Source organism: Coturnix japonica, chromosome 2 (assembly GCF_054131305.1).
Source record: "Coturnix japonica strain WE chromosome 2, WE-NBRP24, whole genome shotgun sequence".
Lineage (NCBI taxonomy): Eukaryota > Metazoa > Chordata > Aves > Galliformes > Phasianidae > Coturnix > Coturnix japonica.
The window spans coordinates 104,127,013-104,149,993 of NC_140664.1; the positions used below are offsets into that span (position 1 = coordinate 104,127,013).

The 22,981-nt window shown below is 35.0% G+C and overlaps 1 protein-coding gene across 9 annotated transcripts in view; it reads left to right on the plus strand.

The window, feature by feature from the left end:
* Positions 1-22,981, plus strand: part of SLC4A7 (solute carrier family 4 member 7) — a 78,143-nt gene that overhangs the window by 39,960 nt on the left and 15,202 nt on the right. For 3 of the 9 annotated variants that reach the window (XM_015853940.3, XM_032442355.2, XM_015853941.3), the window contains exons 3-15: positions 1,126-1,269; positions 2,025-2,160; positions 2,721-2,881; positions 3,743-3,931; positions 6,456-6,797; positions 10,952-11,067; positions 12,398-12,555; positions 13,977-14,064; positions 15,523-15,669; positions 16,967-17,070; positions 18,597-18,771; positions 21,195-21,328; positions 21,879-22,124. In XM_015853940.3, coding sequence (XP_015709426.1) covers positions 1,126-1,269; positions 2,025-2,160; positions 2,721-2,881; positions 3,743-3,931; positions 6,456-6,797; positions 10,952-11,067; positions 12,398-12,555; positions 13,977-14,064; positions 15,523-15,669; positions 16,967-17,070; positions 18,597-18,771; positions 21,195-21,328; positions 21,879-22,124 — 2,140 coding nt within the window. Of the gene's footprint in view, positions 1-1,125; positions 1,270-2,024; positions 2,161-2,720; positions 2,882-3,742; positions 3,932-6,455; positions 6,798-10,951; positions 11,068-12,397; positions 12,556-13,976; positions 14,065-15,522; positions 15,670-16,966; positions 17,071-18,596; positions 18,772-19,949; positions 20,065-21,194; positions 21,330-21,878; positions 22,125-22,981 lie in introns of those variants that run through there. The other 6 variants (XM_032442356.2, XM_085538344.1, XM_032442357.2 and 3 more) reach the window with 4 other exon arrangements.

Consider the following 22,981-nt stretch of genomic DNA (forward strand, 5'->3'; position numbering starts at 1 on the left):
AAAAATAGGAGTAACAAATGTGTCAACAATTTAATCAATTTTCCACTCTTAATGGAAACAAATTATTTTTAATATGCTTCATTTCACATTTGGTCACAGTCCCAGTCAGTCAGCTCTAATTAAAGCTTAGTGTTCAAATAGCATCAAGAATCAAGTCTCATAATTTGGAAAGCAATCTTCACTAGATGAAACAAACTGAGTTTGTTCATGCTTTATTTTTTTTTTATGTTGTTAGATTTCTCTCTTGTTCAGTACCATGAAAGTACTGTTTTTAAATCTATTATGGAAAAGATTTATATTGTGGGGAGATACTATTCTTGGAAGGCGAATTTGGCATAATAACTCATTACTTTTATTTTTCAAAGCTCTAATGGCCAGATTCTTCAGTGTCCTCGTAATCTGTCTCTCTTTGCACACATGCACGTATGTGTATAATCACAACTCCTGGAGGCTTGCTTGACTTCTGTAAATTTGCTGAATTTCCATTTCTCTAAGAGGTAGAAAACCACTTCCTTTTCCTTTTGCTAATGTCAGCCTTCTGTAATGACTGCTGTACAATATGAAATGAAGTATTCAGTGTTAACCTCCAGGCTTATTGTTAATGTGATTCTTCCTGAGATTGTTCAAGAAGAAAATGAAAAGATTACTGTATATGCCAACTATATTAGAATAAGCATGGCAGTAGCTTGTTCTAAACAACCTGATTTTGGTGCTAGTATTGCTTTAATGTGAAAGGCCAACGAGGAGTAAGATGTTGAAAGTAAATCAACAGAAAGAACTCCACAAAAAACTTTCTATATCACATGTTTCACAGCAGAGTTATTGAATTGGACGACAGTTTTTTCTCACCCAGTTTAAATGGGAAATGAGTTTAACACTAGTTCCTTGACACAGGAGAAGGATAGAAGGCAAATAGGAACAGTAATTCAATAAATATCATTTTGCCAAGTACTTTGACATTGTCAAATTCTTTGTCTTATAGAATCATAGAATCACGCAGGTTGGAAAAGATCATTAAGTTCAGTTGCAACCTAACCATACTGTCTTTTTTGACAGTAGTGATAAATTTTGTTCAGGAGATCATATTTTTTTGTGTGTATAATTTCTCTTTAACTTTGTTGACAGGCCACAGAGCTGTGTATATTGGCGTTCACGTCCCATTTGGAAAGCAAGGTCGTCGACGGCATAGACATCGTGGGCATAGACATCACAGAAGAAAAAAAGAAAAGGAAACTGATAGAGAGGATGGAAGAGAATCTCCATCATACGGTAAGGAATTTGTCTGGAGTCCTCTGTGTCTCTTGAAAATAGTCTTATAATAGTTTGTGCTCAATCATTGTTTATGCTGTTCCTTTTATTCTAATTGTAATTGTGTATTTCTGTCTTCAGTCAGGCAAATATTTGTGTTTGTGTTTCATATAGTCATGAAGTGTTGCGCTTCAGGTGTGTAAATGAATGTTCAGCAGCCTGCACTGAATAGGTTAGACTGGGTTTATAATACTTACTTAGCATGAAAATGTTGGTTATTTGTATTAAACTCAATTTCTCAGATTTTTTGATCTTGTATTTTCTCTGTCACTCAATACTTTCAAAAGTATGGATAAAGCTATAAAGCATCATTTTTTCCAAGCTAACTTGATCTGTGATCTTAAAATATTTACTTGAGCCTTCCAGTTGTCTTACGGTAAGGAATTGTTCTGGCTCCTTAGATTAAGTTTTGATGGATTTCTTTAAATATATTGGATTTGGGACAGAAGCTATTTACTGTAGACCTTCATAGATAATACATACTGTTTTCAAGAGCTTTTTTCAGAAGTGGGTTATTGAATGATGATAACATTGTAAAAGCAAAATTAGTTCTGAGTTTATTAGTAATTCGGATCTCACATCTGTATCTAAAAAATACTCTTGAAGAGAATTCTGTGTTGTGAGCTTTTTGCTGGGAAATGAAACTGTTACATTGTAATTATTCTATAAGAGAAGTGTGAGTTGTTTTACCTGTTGAGTTTCTCCTTTTCTTCAAGACACGCCATCCCAACGAGTGCAATTTATCTTGGGTACTGAAGATGATGATGAACACATTCCTCATGATCTCTTCACTGAAATGGATGAACTTTGCTTCAGGGATGGAGAAGAGTATGAGTGGAAAGAAACTGCTAGGTAAGCTAAAAGTAGATTGTTTCAAGGTGCACTTTCTAGTGATTTTTATTTCAAAGAACTGCAAACTAGATCTGAATTGGAATTTTCTTGAATTGTACGAGTTTTCCATTCAGGCTCAGAAGACTAAAACTATTAATAGTTAACTATTAATGTTACTTAACTCTTGGAGGTCTGACTTGGCACCCTAGAATCAACATTATATACAATGCATTTGAGATGACTTTTTAATCCTATAGTACAGATGAAACCGGGACATGCAAATCAAGTAATGTAACATGATCCTACAGTGTTCTTCTGAATTTGTGAATAGATAGGTATTGTTTAAACCTGATAAAACAAAATGGGCTAGAACTAAAACAGTTGAGCCTGGGCAAAGAGCTAGGTAGGTGTTCCGTTAATCTGCTTAGCTGTCTTGAGAAAAGAAAATCAATATGTACTAAGTCAATAAGTCAAGAGGTGGATCTCCCTCTTCAGTGCTGCTTAGAGCCACGGAGGGAAGGGCTTGCCAAGTTGTCTGTTTTCTGGGCAAAATATAAACGTTTGTATGTGTATTTGTTCAGGTGGCTAAAATTTGAAGAGGATGTTGAAGATGGTGGTGATCGGTGGAGCAAGCCTTATGTAGCAACGCTGTCTCTACACAGTCTCTTTGAACTGCGAAGCTGCATTCTTAATGGGACAGTCATGTTGGACATGAGAGCAAACACACTAGATGAGATAGCAGGTTACAGCAAAACTTTTTTTGAAATATTTCTAAATTTTAATCTCTACGTGAAATGCTTTTTAAAAATATTCTTGAAAATTTAGTATTGAAGAAATAGGTATGTACATGCTTTCTGCAGGTTTTTTTTTCTTCTGCTTATAAAGAGCTGGTCCTTCACTTAAAAGGAGCTCTGCTGGTTGAGTAGCACCTCCTTTATTTGCATGTCTTTAGGATGAGGTCTAGAATTTACCTTTGTTCTAATTCCTGAATGTGTTCCTTGTTTCTACAGATGAAGTATAAATATCTTCCAAAGCCTTTCAGAATGTATTTGTGCTCTTTAGTACCATAATTATTAATCATAACTTGGTTGATGTTAACTTGATGCCATTAGTGCAGTTGAGTGTTGCGCATCTGTTATTCTTTTTTTATTTTTTTCCACCTTTGTAAGAGGTGAGCAGAAATAAATTCTATCTTTGACCTATTGTGTTGAATGACCTCATTTATCACATGGTCATTTTGAGTACTAAAGAATCAACGTGAAAAGCTGAAAAGGGTACATGGTTTTTAAAAGCAATGTTTCGATCATTAATTGAGCTTTATTAAATTAATTATGGAAGTAATCTTAGTTCATAAGAGAGATCGTTACTGCTTAATTCTGCATTAACAGTGCAGATGTTTTAGGTAGATCTGGAACGTATGAAGAGAGTGCATGAATTTGTTTTAAGTTAATGTTTAGTGCCGTTATGAAAGGACACTCTGCCAAAGATTATTATCCTTATTTCTGCTTTTTCATATGATTTGTTGGAACTACAGAGTTTGGGTGTGTGGAAAGGATGGCTACATGTATAAAAATTTCATCTTTTTGTTGTTGCTGTTCTGTAGATATGGTCTTGGACAACATGATTGCTTCTGGCCAACTAGATGAATCCATAAGGGAGAATGTGAGAGTGGCACTTCTAAAAAGGCACCATCATCAGAATGAGAAAAAATTCAGCAATCGGATTCCCTTGGTTCGATCTTTCGCAGATATAGGCAAGAAACATTCTGACCCTCACTTGCTTGAAAGAAATGGTGAGATAAGTTGTAGTGTCCAATTTGTTCTAACCTGTTACATAGTGTTTTCACTGGGAGATGAAGGAAAATTCAGCTGATAATTGCAGATAAGTGTTTTCTTCTTGATAAGCAATGAACTAATAGTAACAGTGAATGCTATGTGTAGCTATGGATGATATTTCTGTATTTTTGAATTCACTCAAATGCTTCGCTCCTGCCTGTATATGTAGCATGCATTATTATTTTGAAGTGTAGAATTAGATGCACATTGGCCCTAATGCTTCTTAGGGTACACTTGAATAAAACGCACAATGTTTGAGGAATTTCATCATTGTGGCATAGTTTCATATGTTTGTCAGGTAGCCACTGCTTGCTTATTTAGCTTATGCAAGAGATTTTGCTCTGTGGTCAAGTCATGAGTTCAGTGATGCTGACATTTACTGACTATTAATTCCGTGTTATGTTTACATGGTGAGAGAGCTCACTATTCTAATGGTGAAGAAATTAGTTTTATCTAGGACACTGTTCTTGCCATGTTTTCTACAGAAAGATCTATCTAGGGGAGGAAAAAGAAAATGCTCAAGAAAGTTATATGCAATATTTTTAGTGACATTAAACTACAGAGCAGTTTACTTTTCTTTTTATGGCTTGTTTCCATCCCTGACTTTTTTTGTTTGTTTTTACACTTTGCATTAACTAAGCCATTTGAAGCTAAATTTATTAGTATAGTTAAAACTTAATACTGATTTCATGAGTCACTCCTTGCAACAAAGTTTCTTTCCAGTCTTTGGAAATACCTCATTTCTTAAAACATACGCTCTTGCTTAGTTACGTGCTTTTTGGGTTGAATCCAGGTTCAGTACATCTGTGGAGTGCTCTCAAACCCAAACTTTCTGATGCATGTTCTTAGCTAGTAAGTGATTCATACTTTTCACTGATAGTTTCAGAATCAGTTTTTCCTAGAAAGGAAATGTGACTGATTAGAAGTACAATTTCTCCCATATAACTTCTGACTCTTTCTTTTTTTGTTTAGAAAATGTGAAAGTTTCCAATATAAACTTGTTTTACCCATGCTTTAACAGTTATATCCCAGTACTGACTTTTCATATGCTTGTTAATGTTTCCTTTATTGTCATATAGTCATCGTCTACTAAACTGGTAAAACAAACACATGTGTATAATAATTCTTAGGTACATCGTTCACATGTGTGTTTAGTTTTAGGACATCCAATGTTCATAACACAGACATCCTTACAAGCCCAGTGTAGATGTTATCCTTAGTGATAAACACGGATAAAATCAACCAATATGCTTTGCTGGCCCTCATGACTTCACTGTGCTGCCATTGGAATAGCTCAACTCTAAGACTTCAGTTCTTATTTTAAATTGTTTGTATCTGTAGGACCCACTTTTCCATGCTGCAGGGGGATGTGTGTGACATTTACCTAGGTATACTTTCTGAGCCTCTGCCTTGCAAGTTGTTCTGGAGTTGTCCAGTGTATTGGTCTCCGTATAGTGCCTAGTACAAATGTGAGACTAAATATGTCTAGTTTGGTTTTGCTTGATGGCGTATTATGTGTAAAGAGCATGGCTTTGATTTAACGAATTGTAGGAGAAGTAAATGTTTCCCTTCTCAAGGCAACTTTCATCTCAGGAAAAGTTTTTTTTTCCTCTCTCTCTTTTTTTTTTTTTTTTTTTTTGTGAATAGCACTAAACATTCTAATGGAAATATGAAGATACAGTCTCTATTCCTGCTTTAGAAAGAACTAGAACTCATTACAAACTGAAATCTTGAAGGACCTATGACAAGAATATTCTCTTTAACATGAAAATAGTGGGGATGAATTCAGTGGAGACTGGATAGGGGAAGAGAAGTAACAGTGAATTTTGGAGAGATGTGTTTGGTTTTAGGCAAATGGGGGGTATTTGGTTAGTCATAGTAAAAAAAGATGGAGAAGGAACCATGTAAATTCCTCTCTATAGCCTGTTTAAGACTACACCTGGCTAGAAATCTTACACTTAAATCAAGGCCTGTAGGAAGACAGCTGCATGTAACATGATTCGGTAGTTCGATCATGTTGTTTTGAAAAATATTTTCATAAAAAATATTAATTACACTTAATGCAATTAATAGCGAACTCTTGCAATGTATTAACTGCTAATGATTTTTAAGGTAGGTTTTCTTGATGGCATTAGAGGTAGCTGCTGTGTGATTTGGAATAAGTTCTAGGAGACATGAAGAGTCATTTTCAAGAGATACTATTTTTTAGTTTTATTCTTATATTTAAATAATTATTGTGCATTTAAAAACACTATCTTCTCCCACATTTCTTTAGTGTTCTGATTTATACTTTCGAGTAACTTCTGACTTTTCTAATGTCAAAAATCAGATTTGCTCTCACCTTGTCTTACTTGCATGAGTGTGATGCTTTTGGCCCATGAAGCTTGCAATTTACTATGTAAATTGTTAATCCATGTTTGTTTCTCTGATTTAGTATTTCCCTGTTGTAAGCCTTATGGTGTTTCATTTGTTTTATCTCAGGGGAAGGCCTTTCAGCCTCCCGCCACTCTTTGCGAAGAGGTCTCTCTGCCTCAAATATTTCCCTGAGAGGAGAAAACCGTTTGTCAGTTCTTCTCAATTACCTTCTTCCCTCTTCAAGAGCTGGAACCCCGGCAACCTCAAGGTGTACAACCCCTGTAACTACCCCTCAAAACACACCACCCTCCAGTCCTACCTGCAGCCACCTGCCAATCACAGGTGCCCAGCCAAGTCCACTTCAGGGCAAGGATATTCCTTCAGTAATTATCCACCCACCTGAGGAGGACTTAGAAGTGCAGGAAAGCCAGGAAGAGAAGACAGAGGAGAATGTTGGGAAAACATCAGGCAACTATCAAAATTTAATCTATCCACGTGTGAGGCTTTGTGCATCAGAATCGCTGCACTGTGATGTTTTTGGCACATAACTTGGGCACAGAGGATTGTGATAACGGTTACTTCTGCCTGCATGTTTTATTTCTTCTCACTTGTAACTGTTTTCTTGTCAGCACTTCTAACTTTTTAGCTTTTTAGTGAAAGCTTGCAACAAATCATTTATTTAACCTTCACTGGCATAGTTGAAAAAGAATAAGGTTTTAAAACTTAATATATTAGCAGAATGTCAAAAATGGTGGCCTTTTTCTATCACTCACAGTTCATGCCAGGTTTCGTTTTTATTGTATTTTTGTCATTGGATGAAGTAATGTTTTACACAAGTGATTGATATCCAGAGGTAGCTACAGCCATAGTAGTCATAGTGAAATATTAGAATGACTATTGAAAGAATTAGGAAGAATGCAGTAGTCAGTCTTATCCGTAGATTAGTTTTATTATGAAATCATTGAGCAGATTTATTTTTACTTTCGTGCTTTTACAAACCAGGACCATTATAAAATGTAGCAGTTTGATGGAACTGGCAGATTGAATGCATCTGTACCTGTTTCTAGGTAGCTTTCCATTAGTGAAGTGTTTCAACATCAGACATTATTTTGTTGTTTGATATGCAACAGTAAGGTAAGGTAGCTCGGAACATTCCTAGGTCAGAGCTCATTAATTTATTAGCTTGCTTATTATTAGCCTATTGTATTTAATGTAATATGTGCTTTGCTGTTGGCAAAATCATCAACTACACAGCGACTTCAGAATACTCCTGGATAAATCTTGTTTTTTGTTTTTTTTTTTAAAGGGATAACCTTGCTTTTTAGCCTTCAAACTCTCCTGCTGCTCTTTTTTTTTTTTTTCCTAGAACTTCTTTCCTGCCATAATTTAACTTCTAGGTTTTTCTGCATTGTATCTATGTATATTTAAAACAAACAACAAAAGAAGGCGATTTTACCCAAGTCTTTCATCAGGGAAGTTTTTCTTGCTTTCCTTCCCTTCTTATTTAGTAATTAGACTGAAAGATTGTTGGGACTTAGTTCAACCTGAACTGCTGCTGTGCACAAACTGTGTTTGAAAAATTATTTGAAAAATATTTGAAAAATACACTTTGTTTTGTTGTTTGCATGTATTTAGTGTAAGTATCCTTTTTTTTTTTCCACTCTTCCAACTCTATGTGTTCATCACTTTATTAGGATTAGTTTCAATGTAAAGCAGAGCACACTGTTAGATACAGCAGTAAAAATAAGCTAACAGAAAAGGCTGTGGTTATCTGGTTTTTCACATTTTGCAGCCAAGCTGCTTGAAAGGAAAGAGTAGGTTATTTTACAGACTATGATACTGAGTTGAGACCTCCAACCTTATTTCGATTCAGAAAAGTGTACACAGATCCCTCTCTGACTCCGTGAAGGAAAATAAAGAGAATTCACATGAAGGCTGATCTATCTTATGAATGACGCTTCTAAGATAACTGAAAAACAGAAGTAAAGTAACAGCTGTAATCAGTTTTCAGTTCCCTTATTTTCTACTCATCTGACAGGAATTCCAGACTCAGGATCTCAAGAACCCAACAGAAAGCAAACAAATGAAGATTGAATACTTGATGCTATTACTCTATCATTGTTAAAGCTTTCCACCAGAACCTCCAAGTCACATTCATATTATTTTTGTCCCTCAAGGGGTTGTTTCTCATAACTGAAAAATCTGAAAGCCATGATTTCCCAGTTAGTCCTTAAGTAAATATCTTTCCAGAGAAAGATGAGCACCAATAATGATGGAACACGGTTTTGTTTTCTGTTGGTTTTCTCCCCACTCCCAGTTTTTAATTTGAGACATCGTCTGACCACAGAGAGACGTTTTCCCTTCAGATGCTTTTGAAGACATTCTCAGACTGTGATTTCTGGCCTGTAACTGAGCTGATCTCTGTCTTCTGAGACAGACTCAGAATGGATCTTTGAAGCAAAAGTCATCTTCCTTGTCAGAAAAACCCACTTGTCTGAGTTCATTCCATTTAGGGATCATGGTCTGTGATTCAGAGTATTGCAGCCTGCATACTTTTTCATCTTGATAATTGACTTTGCCTTCTCTCAGTGAAGTGTTTTAATTTGCTAATAGATGGCTTTCTTTTCAGCATTCTTCTGTCCTTGTGCTATTCAGTTTTTATTTTCTTACTCTTTTGTAAGTAGCTGAAAGGATACTGAAATTGATGTGATTTACTGTAAAAGGCAGTCAGGTAGGAACACTCTTAAACTGCCACTTGATTTTTAGCAACCAGTCATCAGTTTATATAAAGTGAAGCAGGCAAGAGATTCCCTTTGAAATTATTTTCTTTTGTCGTCTATCAAGAGCAGCTTTATTTTTTTTTCAAGCTTTGAAATTGTTGCATTATGAATTTTGTAGGTTGAGCTAGGAGGGCAAATGTGTCAGAGGTAAAGATGAACATTTAAAAGTTTAATGATGCTTGTGAATTGTAATCCCTGTGAATAACAGCTAAGGAGCTTGCTACGTGAGATCTCTTGATTCCCTGCTAACTGTGTTATAAAGCTGTATAAAATAATGTTCAAAACAACAAGTATTTCTTCAAGGGGAAATGTGATATGACTTTGTCTTTATAACTTTTCTATTTAATAACTATTGTCCGTATGGACATAATTCTGTTGGAACAGTTATGCTTAAGTGTTGAAGGGTAGAAAGCAATTGTGATTGGTTGATCAACTGAGTATAGTATTTATAATGTTAACTCGTTACTTGTGCATGATTAGATTTCACAAAGGAAGTTATAGCTTATTAACTTCATTTGCTTTTTTGCTTCAGTAAAAACTGACCACACCACTTAAACTCATATAAGCTATAGAAGTGAAAATTAGTGCTTAAGGCTTGGACCTGCATGTTTTTGATTGGTGATGGCACTTTGAAAGAGTTTTTTGGAAATAAATTTGGGGAACTAATAAAATGAATTTAGTTGTAATTTGAAATGTTAAATAATAGCAAGTTGCTAAGTAGTAAGCATGGAGGGAAGCAACTGTGCATTTCCAGCAGTAGTTAGAGTAGAACAGTAGCCAGAAGGTAGCCACTGAGGACTTTGATTTTATTTTGACTGGAGTGATGATTGATCTAAATACATACGTACTGCATTAAATACAGGTCTTAGGTTTTAGGCTTTGTTTAGTTGTTTTGGAAGTATGTTAAGGCAAGTTTAACGTCATATCTTCAAGTTCTAGTTTAGACAGTTAATACAAAATGCTCCTCCAATACACATTGAGCTGAACAGAAAAATACTCTGTAATCCAAAAAAAATAGCATTTAGGTTTAGCTATGCATCCTTACACCAGTTTAAGTGCTAATTGTGCAGGGCTGACTATGGCAACATGACAGTTGGTATATTAGAACACTTGAGTCACTTAGTTTTTGCACCCTTCACCGAACATGCAATTCAGTGTTAGCTTAGCAAGCTATGCAAAGTTATATTGTCCTGGTGTAGGTATCAGAGGGATGCCAAATATTTAACTTGAGTATCTTCACTGTACACCACTGATCAGCTAATATACTAAAGAGACAATTTAGTACAGTAATCATCTCGTTGGATTAAGACTAAGAGCTTTGTTGTGCTGATTGAAGTCAGGGTTTGTATGTACGGTGCTATTTGCTTGAATGGGTTTAGTTTACAATCAGTATTGCTTCTTATAATTGTAGCCTCAGGGTTGCCAGTCTTTTTACAATTGGAATACCTGCTACACAGCAAGGTTATCGGTAACAAGTATTTGTTTGGTATTTAAGGTCTTCTAAATACAGTGAAGATGCTGTCTAACAACTACTGGGTTGGTTGCAGTTAAAATGTCAACATTTGTTAGATTTTTTCTACAATCAGAATCTCTCTTACTTTCTAATGACGGCTCTACAAATGGCCATCATATTGCCTAAGGCAATATTTACTTTTTATTTATTTTAATTGTTATTTTGTGAGCACAGCGAATTGTTAATGTTGCATTTATGATACTAATGTGGAGCACTCTGAATAACTTGCACATTTGCTTTAAGTGAGCTGCCACAGTTTGTTTTAATACATTGCATCCTTGGTTCACTTTCAATGCCATTTTGAGCTTATCTCCTTTATTTGAATTTAGGACTGTTAGCATCTCCTCAGTCAGCACCTGGAAATTTGGACAATGGGAAGAGTGGAGAGGTTAAAGGTACTGGGACAGGTGGAAGCAGAGAAAACAGCACTGTTGATTTTAGTAAGGTAAATTGCATTAAATGCCTTTGTTTTTAGCACAAGAGCTATGTAGCAAAAATTCCATTAGCTCTTACTGCAGTCTTAGTTACATACAAGTGGTGCGTAGTATCAGAATGTGGCATACGCTAAATATGTCAAAAGTTCTGTAACAAAATGGGACTGAACTTCTAGTTTGGTTGTTGGTGAACTTTTTGGTATTTTGTTAACTTAAGCGTATATCGGTACTTTCTTATGTAAAAGGTGATGTTTTCAGGTCTGCTATAAAGGCTTATAAAAACAGTGTGGAAGTGCTTTCTCCTAGGTGCTTTTATTTGGGAGCAGGCACGTGTCCCTTACAGGGAATTCATTCTTTGAGTTTGCTATCCAAAAGTTACTGTTCATGTTAATTACTAGGAGTATATAATATTACACTATAAATCAAATCTTTTGTACTATAAATTCATTCTATGCCTTTTTGATAATTAAAATTTGCTGGGTAAGTTGTATTAAGGCCATTACTGTAAAAGTCAGTCTGTAGTGTCATCTGTATTGTGTAACACAAAGAAAATTGGTTTGCCACGTTAAATAATTATGCTTAAGCAAAGGGAACTTACAATGTAGTTCTCATCTGATGATAGCAGGTGCCATTTATTCTTGCTCCTCTGTCACAGTTTTTGTGTTTTTGCTTGGCCTGTCCTTCTGTACACCTGCCTTGTCTCCTGTTGAGCAGGAGTCAGTCTCCTGGCACTGTAGTTGTGGCACACTTGGTGTGGGACGCAGGAGGCCATCTGTAAGTTCTCTAGATAGTGGTGTCATTGGTGCTTGTGCATGTAATATGTGCGGACAAAAGAGTTCATGTGCTTTTCTGAAATGATGTGTGGAAGTGAAAGCTCAGATCTTTCAGCTGTCACTCTTTGTGGATGAAATGCAAACATACAAATTATTTTTCAAAATTACAACTTCCTAATATATTTGAAATACACAACTGTGAAATAACTGCATTCCAGAAACCGTGAGTGATTACATGAACTCTCCTTAGTTGATTGTGCTTCATTTAAGCATGTCCTGTCACAATATGTTTGTCATGATAAGTAATCTTAGAAAGATGGTTATGCAGTCTGGAGTCTTTTAGAATATAATAGGAAGTAGTAATTGTACTTATAAAAATAATTTATTATCAATAACTGGCAGACTGATATTTTATACGTATGTCTGTCTTTTTCATGTTTTGGGGGTATTTATTTTACTTTTATATATTTTGTTGTAGCTTTTATGTCCAGTAAGTACTGATAAACCAAGATTTCATGTGTTAGAGTTTATGTTAACAAATGCAATTGTTTCATTTTCACATTACTAGGTTGACATGAACTTCATGAGGAAAATTCCTTCAGGAGCAGAAGCATCAAATGTGTTAGTGGGAGAAGTAGATTTTCTAGAAAGACCTATTATTGCTTTTGTGAGGCTGTCTCCTGCTGTGCTTCTCTCAGGCCTCACAGAAGTTCCAGTACCTACAAGGTAAATAAATGCCTGGAAAGTCTGGCTTTACTTTTCGTATAAGTAAACCTGTAGTATAAGTTAATAATGTTTCACATCTCAAGTAGAGTATGTACAAAATCGCAGACTGTCAGCTTTGAAAATCTAGACTTAGGTTGAACGCTGTAACAGAGTGTTTGGTTGTACCTCAACCCTAGAGGAGACCATTTTCTACACACATTGATGCACTATTGCATACAACAATATGGTGTTTGACAAAAGTCTGTAAATATGTGGGTTTTATTTATTTATTTTAAAAATTTCTAAAGTGTGTGTCTGTCTTCATTTTTTCAGCCTATGTACCATAACAACAGGCAAAAATAATCTTCGCAATGTTTGCTTCAGTGTCGGAATTTTGAGATGGTAGTTACCAAAAGAGCTCATGATGATTCTTGGGAAATCCAAACAGATTATTCTACTAATGGAGCTAAAATTTTCCTGTCTTAAATTTTTCAGAATGCTACAGGCTGGCATATATGGTATAGCATATGTTATTCTGAAGATACAATATCAATTTTGGTTATTGTAGTCAATAAACAGAACATCAAACTTTTTGTGCCTTGAAATGGAAGTGCTGCTTTTTTGACAGGGTAGCGTTGTTTTCACACGTTATAGTAAAAAGATTTGCTGAAGTTTACTCTTAGTTTTATATCCTTTTGAACTTTTAAGTACTAGCCCTGTTTTTATAAAAACAATCATAATTCTGCTAGTGATGTTCTGATAATTGTGAGTGGAAATTGAGCTTATCTGATAACATGTTCTGTGTCCCACCCCCATATTGGACTTCCCTCCTAAAATGTCACTTCCAACTTTTTAGTAGTAGTCCAAAATGTAGAATCCCTTCCCTTCCACTGACACAAGACCCAGGATATGACTACGAGTATTTCTGAAGTGTTGCTTGAAATACATCTGTAAAGCCATTTTGGGGTGCACCTTGTCAGAAACTGAGAGGGGTCTGACTCCCATTTAGGGCTGATCATCACAAAACTGAGAACATGCCCTAAAGCTCTGAGGCCCTGTCTGTGGGCTCTTTGCCAGTGAGAATGGCAGAAGAACTGCTTATTGCACTGTAGCCTGTGGATTTTTACTCTTTTTAGTATGTATGGTGTGTATATCTATGTATATTCAGCTTCTTACTATAAATGTGTATATTCAACCTCTTACAATGAATATGTACGTTTATTATATATTTATTTATTTGTTGTAAGAAGGTGAAAAATTATATCTAATTAAGATTTCAAAGTAATTTTTGTTCTAGAAGAGTTAACTTAGAAGTCTTAGTTTTGTGGCAGTCTGTGAGATCTGAAATGGTAAAGAAGACATTTCTATTTTACCAGCAGAATTTCTTCAAACATTAGTTTGAAAGAAGTCTCTGAAATTCTTGTTGTTTGATTTCTCCATAGGTTTTTGTTTTTATTGCTGGGACCAGCAGGAAAAGCTCCGCAGTATCATGAAATTGGAAGATCAATAGCAACACTTATGACAGATGATGTGGGTGATGTATTTTAAACAACTGTAGTTTAAAGACTCAAATACTGTATTTACAGACTTGTTAATAAATGTTTTAGAGAGTGGTATGTTAAAGAAAGGGAATTGAACTGGCTAGATGAAGAATAGAAAAAATTTGTGATAGTGAATTAGATAGCAATAAAATGTGCTTTTTTTCCTCCTGCATTGCATTTCCTGTTGAATCATCTTGAGGTTTATCTGTGATTGAAAGCAGTGACAAGAACCTAACTTGAAGAATTGCTTAATGTATTTCAGAAAAGTTATTTTAGGTTTGGTTAACTTATTTTATTTTTGTATTAGGAAATAAAGCTATTAAATGGAACTACATCTGATAAGAGTGCTGATTAAAAATGTCAGCAAATGAGTGTTTAAGACAAAAGTTGAGAGTGAGTTCATTTGAGTCACAGCAGGTATTTTCTATCAAAGCAAGATTGAATAATTAATAGAATTTTACTAGGAATTAGAGCCCCAGTGGACAGTTTTGAAGTCTTCAGTGACTCAACTATTGTCATTTTACTGAGCAAAATTAGGATGTTTTAATTCTCATCTTGTATTGAGCGCCATCTACTGAACTGAGAAATACTAAAGCTAAATAGCCTAATAATTCTTGACTCCTGAAAAAATTTAAGTTTAGAAATGTAAACCAGACCGGTCATTTTACAGTGGGCAACTAATCTGTAATATTGCATTTGTTCAGCATGCTTTAGTGCAGATTCTGATTTTCAGGTGGCCTGATTTTCAGGAATATTGTAGCTCACTGAAAAAAATATTCAGTGGCTAAAAAAGCGTAATCAGGCTTTAATTTACCTAATTTACTGTAGGAAGTCTTAGATCTCTGGAGATTAATGATTCAGGCTTCAGTATGTGCAGATACCAGTTAGGATCATCTTCTACAGACTGATTTTAATATCAAAACTAGCATTTCTTTTCTCTCTGTAAAATGCACAGTTTGTGTTGTAGTAGCCTGTGAAACAGTATAGCTGAGGTGGGGTTTGGTTGATTATTTATTTATTTATTTATTTCTCAAGAAATTTTTCTGTTTAAAGCTTGTTTATAGTTTTTCTCTTGTTAGGTTTTCTTGATTGCTTTGTCCCCATTTAACACAGTATGGCACTGCAGTGACTGTAGGGCAAAATTTTAGGCCAATACAATACTAATTTGATTTAGTGAATATTTAGGGATTATAGTTTTAATAAATTTTAGAAGTTTTTTGTTTCTGAAGATGAAACAGCCTTGTTTTATGATCCATAAAGGTTTGCATATGTGTTGTCCTTAATGTAAAAGTATGCAAGTCTTACTACTTTTAGAACCTTTAGAAATTTCTACCTTTTAGAAATTTCCCATGTTTTCTTAAGAACAAACAAGCGTTCTTTATAATAATTTCCTCCTTTGATAATTTAAAGAAATAAAACATGATTGTTGGGTTCTTTCTCTTCGTAGGTTTTTCATGATGTTGCCTATAAAGCTAAGGACAGAAATGATTTATTATCAGGAATTGATGAATTTTTAGACCAAGTGACAGTACTACCTCCAGGAGAATGGGATCCATCTATACGAATTGAACCACCAAAAAGTGTTCCTTCCCAGGTAAATAAATAAATAAAATAGAAAAGAAATATCTAGCAGGGAGCCCCCGTGCATTTCCAAATGCGAGATAATTGTTCATTGAGTATTTACTTCAGTAAAATATCAAGAAGGCTGACAACAATTTGTAAGAAAGAGTAGATCGTTCATTTATGAAAAAAATATTGGATTGGTTTCCTGCTTTGTTTTTAAGAAAATTGTATTTAATCTATTTCCTTGTCAAATAGTGAAATGAGATTCTGAGGTGAAAGAAGAGTTGTGATATTGTACCTGTGTTCATACTATAAATTTTATTATTAACCTAACAGTGGTCAGTAATAATACTGTAATTCTTATAAAAACTTTAGTTGTGTGCACCATTGATTGAAAATAAATTTTAATATATATTGGCTGACAAGTAATGTGTACTGAATGTTTATGATGTAGATAAATGTAGGTCAAGATAGATCCCTTGTTCCACTAGGTTTAGAATTAAGAGCAATGGAGAGGTGCTACCTTAGGAAGCTGTGGCTTCTTCCCTTTCTTATTCACTACAACTGCTGCCGGGATCAAAAGGCTGATGCTCTTGATCCAGAAGGCTGATGCTGGTGTTGAACTGCAATCTGAGGAGTTGGTGGAATTGAGAAGGAACAGTAGTACAGTCTGTTTCATGAGTAGTGTAAGCCTACTACTTGTTGTTTTTCCAAAAAAAAAAAACAAACAAAAAACCAAAAAACAACAAAAAACAAAAAACAAACAAAAAAAAACCAAAAAAAAACCAACCAAAAACAAAAAAAAATATGAAGGATGATGGGTTATTTTTTAAATTGTTTTTTGGGAATGCAGGATTGGCTAAGAAACATACAAGGAGCTTACTGAACAGAGGAATGACTTCTCATTTATACTTCACTAAGTACTGCATTTGTTATAAACTGTGTCAGTTTCTGATGCTAGCTGGAGGCTACTGCTCTGGAAATGACTGAGGGAAAAATAACTTTGATTTCTAGGCCGCGTCGCTGAGCCTTTATTGTATTTTGAAAAGGCAGACTTTGTTTCATCATATCTCAGGGGAGGTAATTGTTGTAGAAAGGGAAGATTTATACCATTGTGCAAGCCACTAATAAGATCTTTTTGGGAGTGTTCTACAGCTCTGGTCATCTGTATTTAATAAGTAATGGGTTTGGCAAATGAAGAACTTATGATCAGCTGGGAATATGAAAAGGTTTGGAAGATGTGGAGTTTCTCAACACTCTATTTAAATTGTTTTTAGTTCAAAAGTAATCTTCTTAAAATGTGTTTGTGTTGGGTTTTGTTGTTGTAGGAGAAGAGGAAGATACCTAAGTTTCCAAATGGATCTACTCCTACAGGAGAGACTCTCAAAGAAGAAGGTCATCATGCTGGACCTGAACTTGAGAGAACTGGAAGGTGTGTTCTCTTCCCTAAATACTAGCTACCACAAAGAAATAGAAGTGATAAATCTTCACAGCCTTTAATGATGAAATTTGAAAAGGAAAAAAAATACAGTATGCATCCATTTTCCTTTTCAAGTGTTGGGTTCTTGCCTGTAAATGGAAATCTGCTTGAAGCATTTTCAAGCCTGTGGCAATGTTTCTCAACACATTTGTGAAGGATTTTGTATAGGATGCTGCCTAATTTAACTGAATTTTAAGCACCAATTTTTAATTTAAAATTATCAAGAGCATGCAATTATTGTAATTATAGTAGAAACGTACAGTTTAAAATATTGGGCTAGGTACTAAAAATATCCATTTTTTCAACCTGTTTTGTTGAACATGTATGAAGCCAAACAACAAAGAGTATAAAGTGGTGAAAAAAATACTGTTTTGGTTAGGTTTCTTTTAAATCTGAAATAAAACGGAAGGAATTTTTGAGTTGAGTTGTATTATTGTTCTCTGTTAGTTCAGAAATATTTCCCAAAATGCTCTGAAACAGTGGAAATGTATCTGGATAAGACTTCGTCTTATGTCATATGAGTAATTATGCTAACTGAAAAGATCTGGAAAACATGTAAAAAAAGTTTTATCCTTAAAATGATAAACATCGAAGTGATTTGCATTTTCCCCATACCTTTGCAAGAGGAACCGTTTTGGCTTCATTATACTCTTCTTTCCTTTCTGGTACAGTTTATAGAGCTGAATAATTTCTACTCATGGAATTATCTCTAGTTAAAATTATTGTGAATTACTAAAGCCTTAAAAAAAATATAGAGTTCCTACAAAGAACAGTAAATACAGCTTTTTGCAAATACAATTTTTACTTAAATTTTAAGTCTTGAATTTTTTTAATGAAAAATGTTTTTTTTGGGGTTTTTTTGGTTTTTTTTTTTTTTATTTCTTGCTTATAACTTTCTAAGTTCAACTGATCAGTATATATTTGGTTTTGTATTAGTGCCATTTAGAAATATCTCCACACCCCAAATTTTTCACTGTTAAATAAATTCAGGTTTATTATGTTTATGGACTTAACCATACTCATGTAGAGAATCTGGATCAAAAACAAAGCTGCAGCTACCAATTGGAGTATTGATATTGAAACATATCAGTGTGGTGGTCTTGGCTGAGGTTTAGAATATAACTCTTGTTTCTTGTTCTGAGTATCATAAACCAGGTTTACCTTTAAACATTACTCAGGTAATGTTTAATTAGGTAAAGGTATTTGTAAAAATATCTTTTCAGTATCTAGCCCATTATATGCATACCTAGCCAGCTTTTAAAAATGTGGATGATCTGTTTGATTATATTTTGGAAAAATACTGAATCGGAATAGATAAGATTGTCATGTATATTTAAACTGTGTTATGATTTAATCTGGATAATGAAATAGCTAATTTGTGCTGGTAGTAGGCACTGGCAGTCTTGTGTAGCCCATAGTTTTGAACTAGCTAGAATCCTTTAGTGTACAGTTTGACGAGTTTCATCTCACCTATTTAGGCTTTTTGGTGGTTTGATACTTGACATCCAAAGGAAAGCACCTTTTTTCTTGAGTGACTTCAAGGATGCATTAAGCCTGCAGTGCCTGGCCTCGATTCTTTTCCTATACTGTGCCTGTATGTCTCCTGTAATCACTTTTGGAGGGCTCCTGGGAGAAGCTACACAAGGCAGAATAGTGAGTACAAAAAAAAAAATGGTAGTGGCCAGGCTTTTAGACCTTCAGAGGCAAGTCACTGTGTGCATTTGTCTCGTTTATTTATACTTGTATTTGAAGAATTTACCCACAGCACTTGATTAGCCTGCCCCAAAGCAGATCTTCCCCAAAAGGTAATTGCTGTGGAAAATGTGGGGAACCCATGTGAACAGGAGAAGATGCACAGTGCAGGTAAAAATAAAATTATAAAATCAAATAAAACAATGTTTATTCTACCTCATTGGAGAGTATCTTCATGAATTGAGAAAGGGCATTGCCTTCTTTTTGGCTACTGGAATACATTTAATAGCAGTAAAGGTGCACCATCCCACTAGGCCTACTTTAGGCAAAGTCAGAGGCTCAAGGTGGATAGCCAAGAATAAGTACTGGCCTTGAGTAGTAGGCCTATGAGGATGATAATGCCTACAGTGTTACAGGTATCAGTCAATTCTCTATTTAAACAACGGACAGGATATGTGTTTACTTTTGCCAGTGGTATGTTATCAATAAAAATTAAAAAAGAGAGAACTTTTAAGAGCGGAAAATACTCTTCACTGAAAGTAACTTGGATATTAACCATAAACTTCTGGTACTGCTGCATTGGCAGTGTGTAACGCCAACACCTTTTTAACCGAAATGTTTGGTTGCACTTTAGCTTTTGGAATGAGGAAAGAATACTTCTATCAGCAACATTAATAACTTATATTTTGTGTTAAACTGCATGTGAGTAAACTAGTCTGAAGTGTATTTTCTGTTTCTAAATCCATTGCAAAGAAATAAGGCTCTGTCCTTTTGGGGAAAGGGTAAATTCAGAAATGTCCCTTTACGAATTACAAATTATGGTAAAGTTTACAATGCTATAACATTCTTTGTGATACTTAGACCAAAGTTTAAACTTTTACTCAGTTAAAATTTAGTTAACTTTTATCACTTTCAAGTAATGCTGCTGACTTGAATATTTGTTTATTGATGTATTTCTTCAAGTGCACAGAAAAAAAAATGTAATTTACTTCTGTATTTGTTATTTCTGCTACTGTAAATGTAGGGATGGGTTTTCTTGTGGTTATCTAAATGTTGATGTAATTTATGAATGTACCTCATACAATTATGAAAATATTCTCCTTTTAAAGCTTGATTCTTAAATACCTTCTTTCTTTTAGCTATCTGGAATTGTTTGCGGGTTTGTTCCTGCCTTCAGATTCTTGGTGTGCATCATTGAATATAAAACTTAGTTACTGCACACACATGTTCAAGCACTGTAGCTGACACTGTAAGGTACACAGTTTGTGTTTGAAACTTTTCCTCACATTCCCAGAGGTCATCACCTCCACAGTACTCCTGTCCCTGCCACCTTGATTGACAGCCCCCAGGTTAATGCATTGACTATTCCAAAAGCAGTAGTTGAAAGGCAGTAGCTAAATAAGAGATTGTGTTTATATTTAATGTAATGAAAAAGGATGCATGCTTTTTTGTTTTTAATAGCCCCAGTTCAGCAAATGCCTTTGACCTATTTTAGATGATTTTCTGAACTGGGCTAAAGTTTGCCTAATTTTTCTTTTCTTAAGCTCATGTCAATACAAAATAGCAAATGCATGAAAATTCCACAGCAAACCCCATAATTTGTAATGTATTACTTTTCATGATTCTAAGTGATATGTTTAGATATTTTACAACATCATTTTAGGTTCTAGAAAGCCCTGTCTTTCTCTTGAGGCACATTATAACATTTCTTGCTAAAAATAAATATTACAGTAAAACTTGAAAATCAAGAACTAAAATACACATCTTTCTTTGATTAAAAGAAATGCATTACCAGGTGGGACATTGGTTTACAGCTCATCTATTTATGGTGTGATGTATACAAAAACCAGTATTGTTCAGTAATTTCCCCTGTACCACCTTGTCAATTTTATTTTGTTTTGTTTTGTTGTTTCGTTTTGTAATGCTTGGCTGACCGATGCAGGCTTGATGCAGCACACTGTGTCGTGTTTTAGTACAAGTGTGTTGCGATATGTATCTGTATTTAGATGTGTATACATATACATTTTTTTACAGAGAGAGAGAGAACTTTTTCCGTATACCATGTGTTGAGTAATTTTGTTTTTCAATTGGTAGTAGTTGTTGGTATGTTTTTCCTCCTTAGTTAGCAGGACTAGTAACTTGTTCTTATGGTTTTGGATGGCTTTATATTTCTCAAGAGCAAAGCTTTCCAACCTTTTTGTCCTTGGTATTGTTACTGCAAAACAGTCTTAACAGTGTCTCAAACATTGATATTAATTGTAATATTTTTACATCTTGTCTTGTTTCTATGTAAATGCATCTTAAAAATGTATTTATGCAGATGTGGCACTACATGCTAATCTGAAAGGCAGTATAGTCAAAGCGGTTTCTTTTCCCCTGAACAGAGTGCAATAGAATCCCTCTTTGGAGCCTCGTTAACTGGGATTGCCTATTCTCTCTTTGCTGGGCAACCTCTCACTATTTTGGGGAGTACCGGACCAGTTCTAGTATTTGAAAAAATATTATTTAAATTTTGCAGGTAAGTAGTGATGTTGGCATTACCTTGATGAACTGTGTAACTGAAGAGACTGTTTAGATATAACCGAAAGCAGATGTTCTGAAAGTAGATGACCATGAAGATATAAAGGCAGCGACAAGAAACTGAGCTGAGCATGTACTCTCTAAAAGCTCTGAGGCTGTTATGCGGTGGTGGGAAAGCCAGCAATGAAGTGGGTGGGACTTAGTCAGAAGTTAATTCTTTTTCCTTTTATGTGGGAATATTGGCTTTGATTCTGCAGTGGTAGACAGGGATTGACCTGCCCATGGGGAAGTACTGTCAAATTGTTCTGGACAGAGCATCCTTGTGATGCTCCTGGGAAAAGCTGTTGCACCCTCAGTCCTAGAGACACTCTGCAGTGTTGTTCAGCACCAGGGGAAGATAAAAGTTTCAGCTTTCTTCAAAACTAACATCAGGGATGAGAAAAGTTGTGAATACCTGCAGAGCTTGGCCTCAGCATCTATTTTCAAATAGAATACGATGAATAATTTTAGACTCAGTTAATTATTTTATTTTGATTTCTTTTACACAGGGATTACGGGCTTTCCTACCTCTCCCTACGAACAAGCATTGGTCTGTGGACTGCATTTTTATGCATAGTGCTTGTAGCAACAGATGCCAGCAGCCTTGTCTGTTACATCACTCGATTTACTGAGGAAGCTTTTGCAGCGCTTATATGCATCATATTTATTTATGAGGCATTGGAAAAGCTTTTTCATTTGGGAGAGGTGTATGCCTTCAATATGCACAATAATTTGGATAGACTGACTTTATATTCGTAAGTATCAAGTTCGTATCTGTTAGTACAATACATAATGAAAATGTGTGTAGTATGGTGACATATCATTTATGAAACTGCAGTGTGTGCCTCTTAGTGGTAGGGTAGGAGGAATGCTGGGGGTGGCAGGAGCATGAGAAATCTCTGAACAATTCTATTCAGGGTGCCGTGGAATTGAAATTTCTATTAGCTATGGGTGGTTTAAAGGGATGAGGGGCTGTGACAATGCCTGATTTATCTGCAGCTTGATTAAAGGTCAGCTTATGTTCCATTAACTAAACAGGAGTTTTGCCTTGCCACTTCAGGAAATCATGATGGCTTCCCTCATCTGGGTGGGGATTATTTCCAGGCAGCAGAGGCATGGAAATGTGCTAAAACAAGGAGTTAACATATTTAAACACTGTGGCTTTCTCTTGCAGTTATGAGGGATATTTGACATTTTTAGAATTTCCTTTTATTCAATTCATTTAAGGAACGCAGTAAGCAAGCAATTTAAATGTACCTTTTTCATATTTGATAGACGTGGGAGTTATGCATCTTATCTACAATGAATGAAATAAAAAATCCAAATGATACCACTTTCACAGTATGTGAATTACATATGTTCACTTTGTTTTCAGTTGTTAGTCTGTTTAACAACTGGCACATGAGTTGTATAGTTAAGTCAATATCTTGTTTCTTCTAATTATTTAAGTGATATAAGTTGAGTTTTTTTATCCAGTCTATAAAATCTTGTGTGCGGTCACTTCTTTGTGACTCTCAGCACCTCTTCATCACCTCCCCATTGTAATCATAGTTCATTTTATGTTAGGAGAAGACTTGTACTTCGCTTCTTTCATAGAATGTTGGGATACATC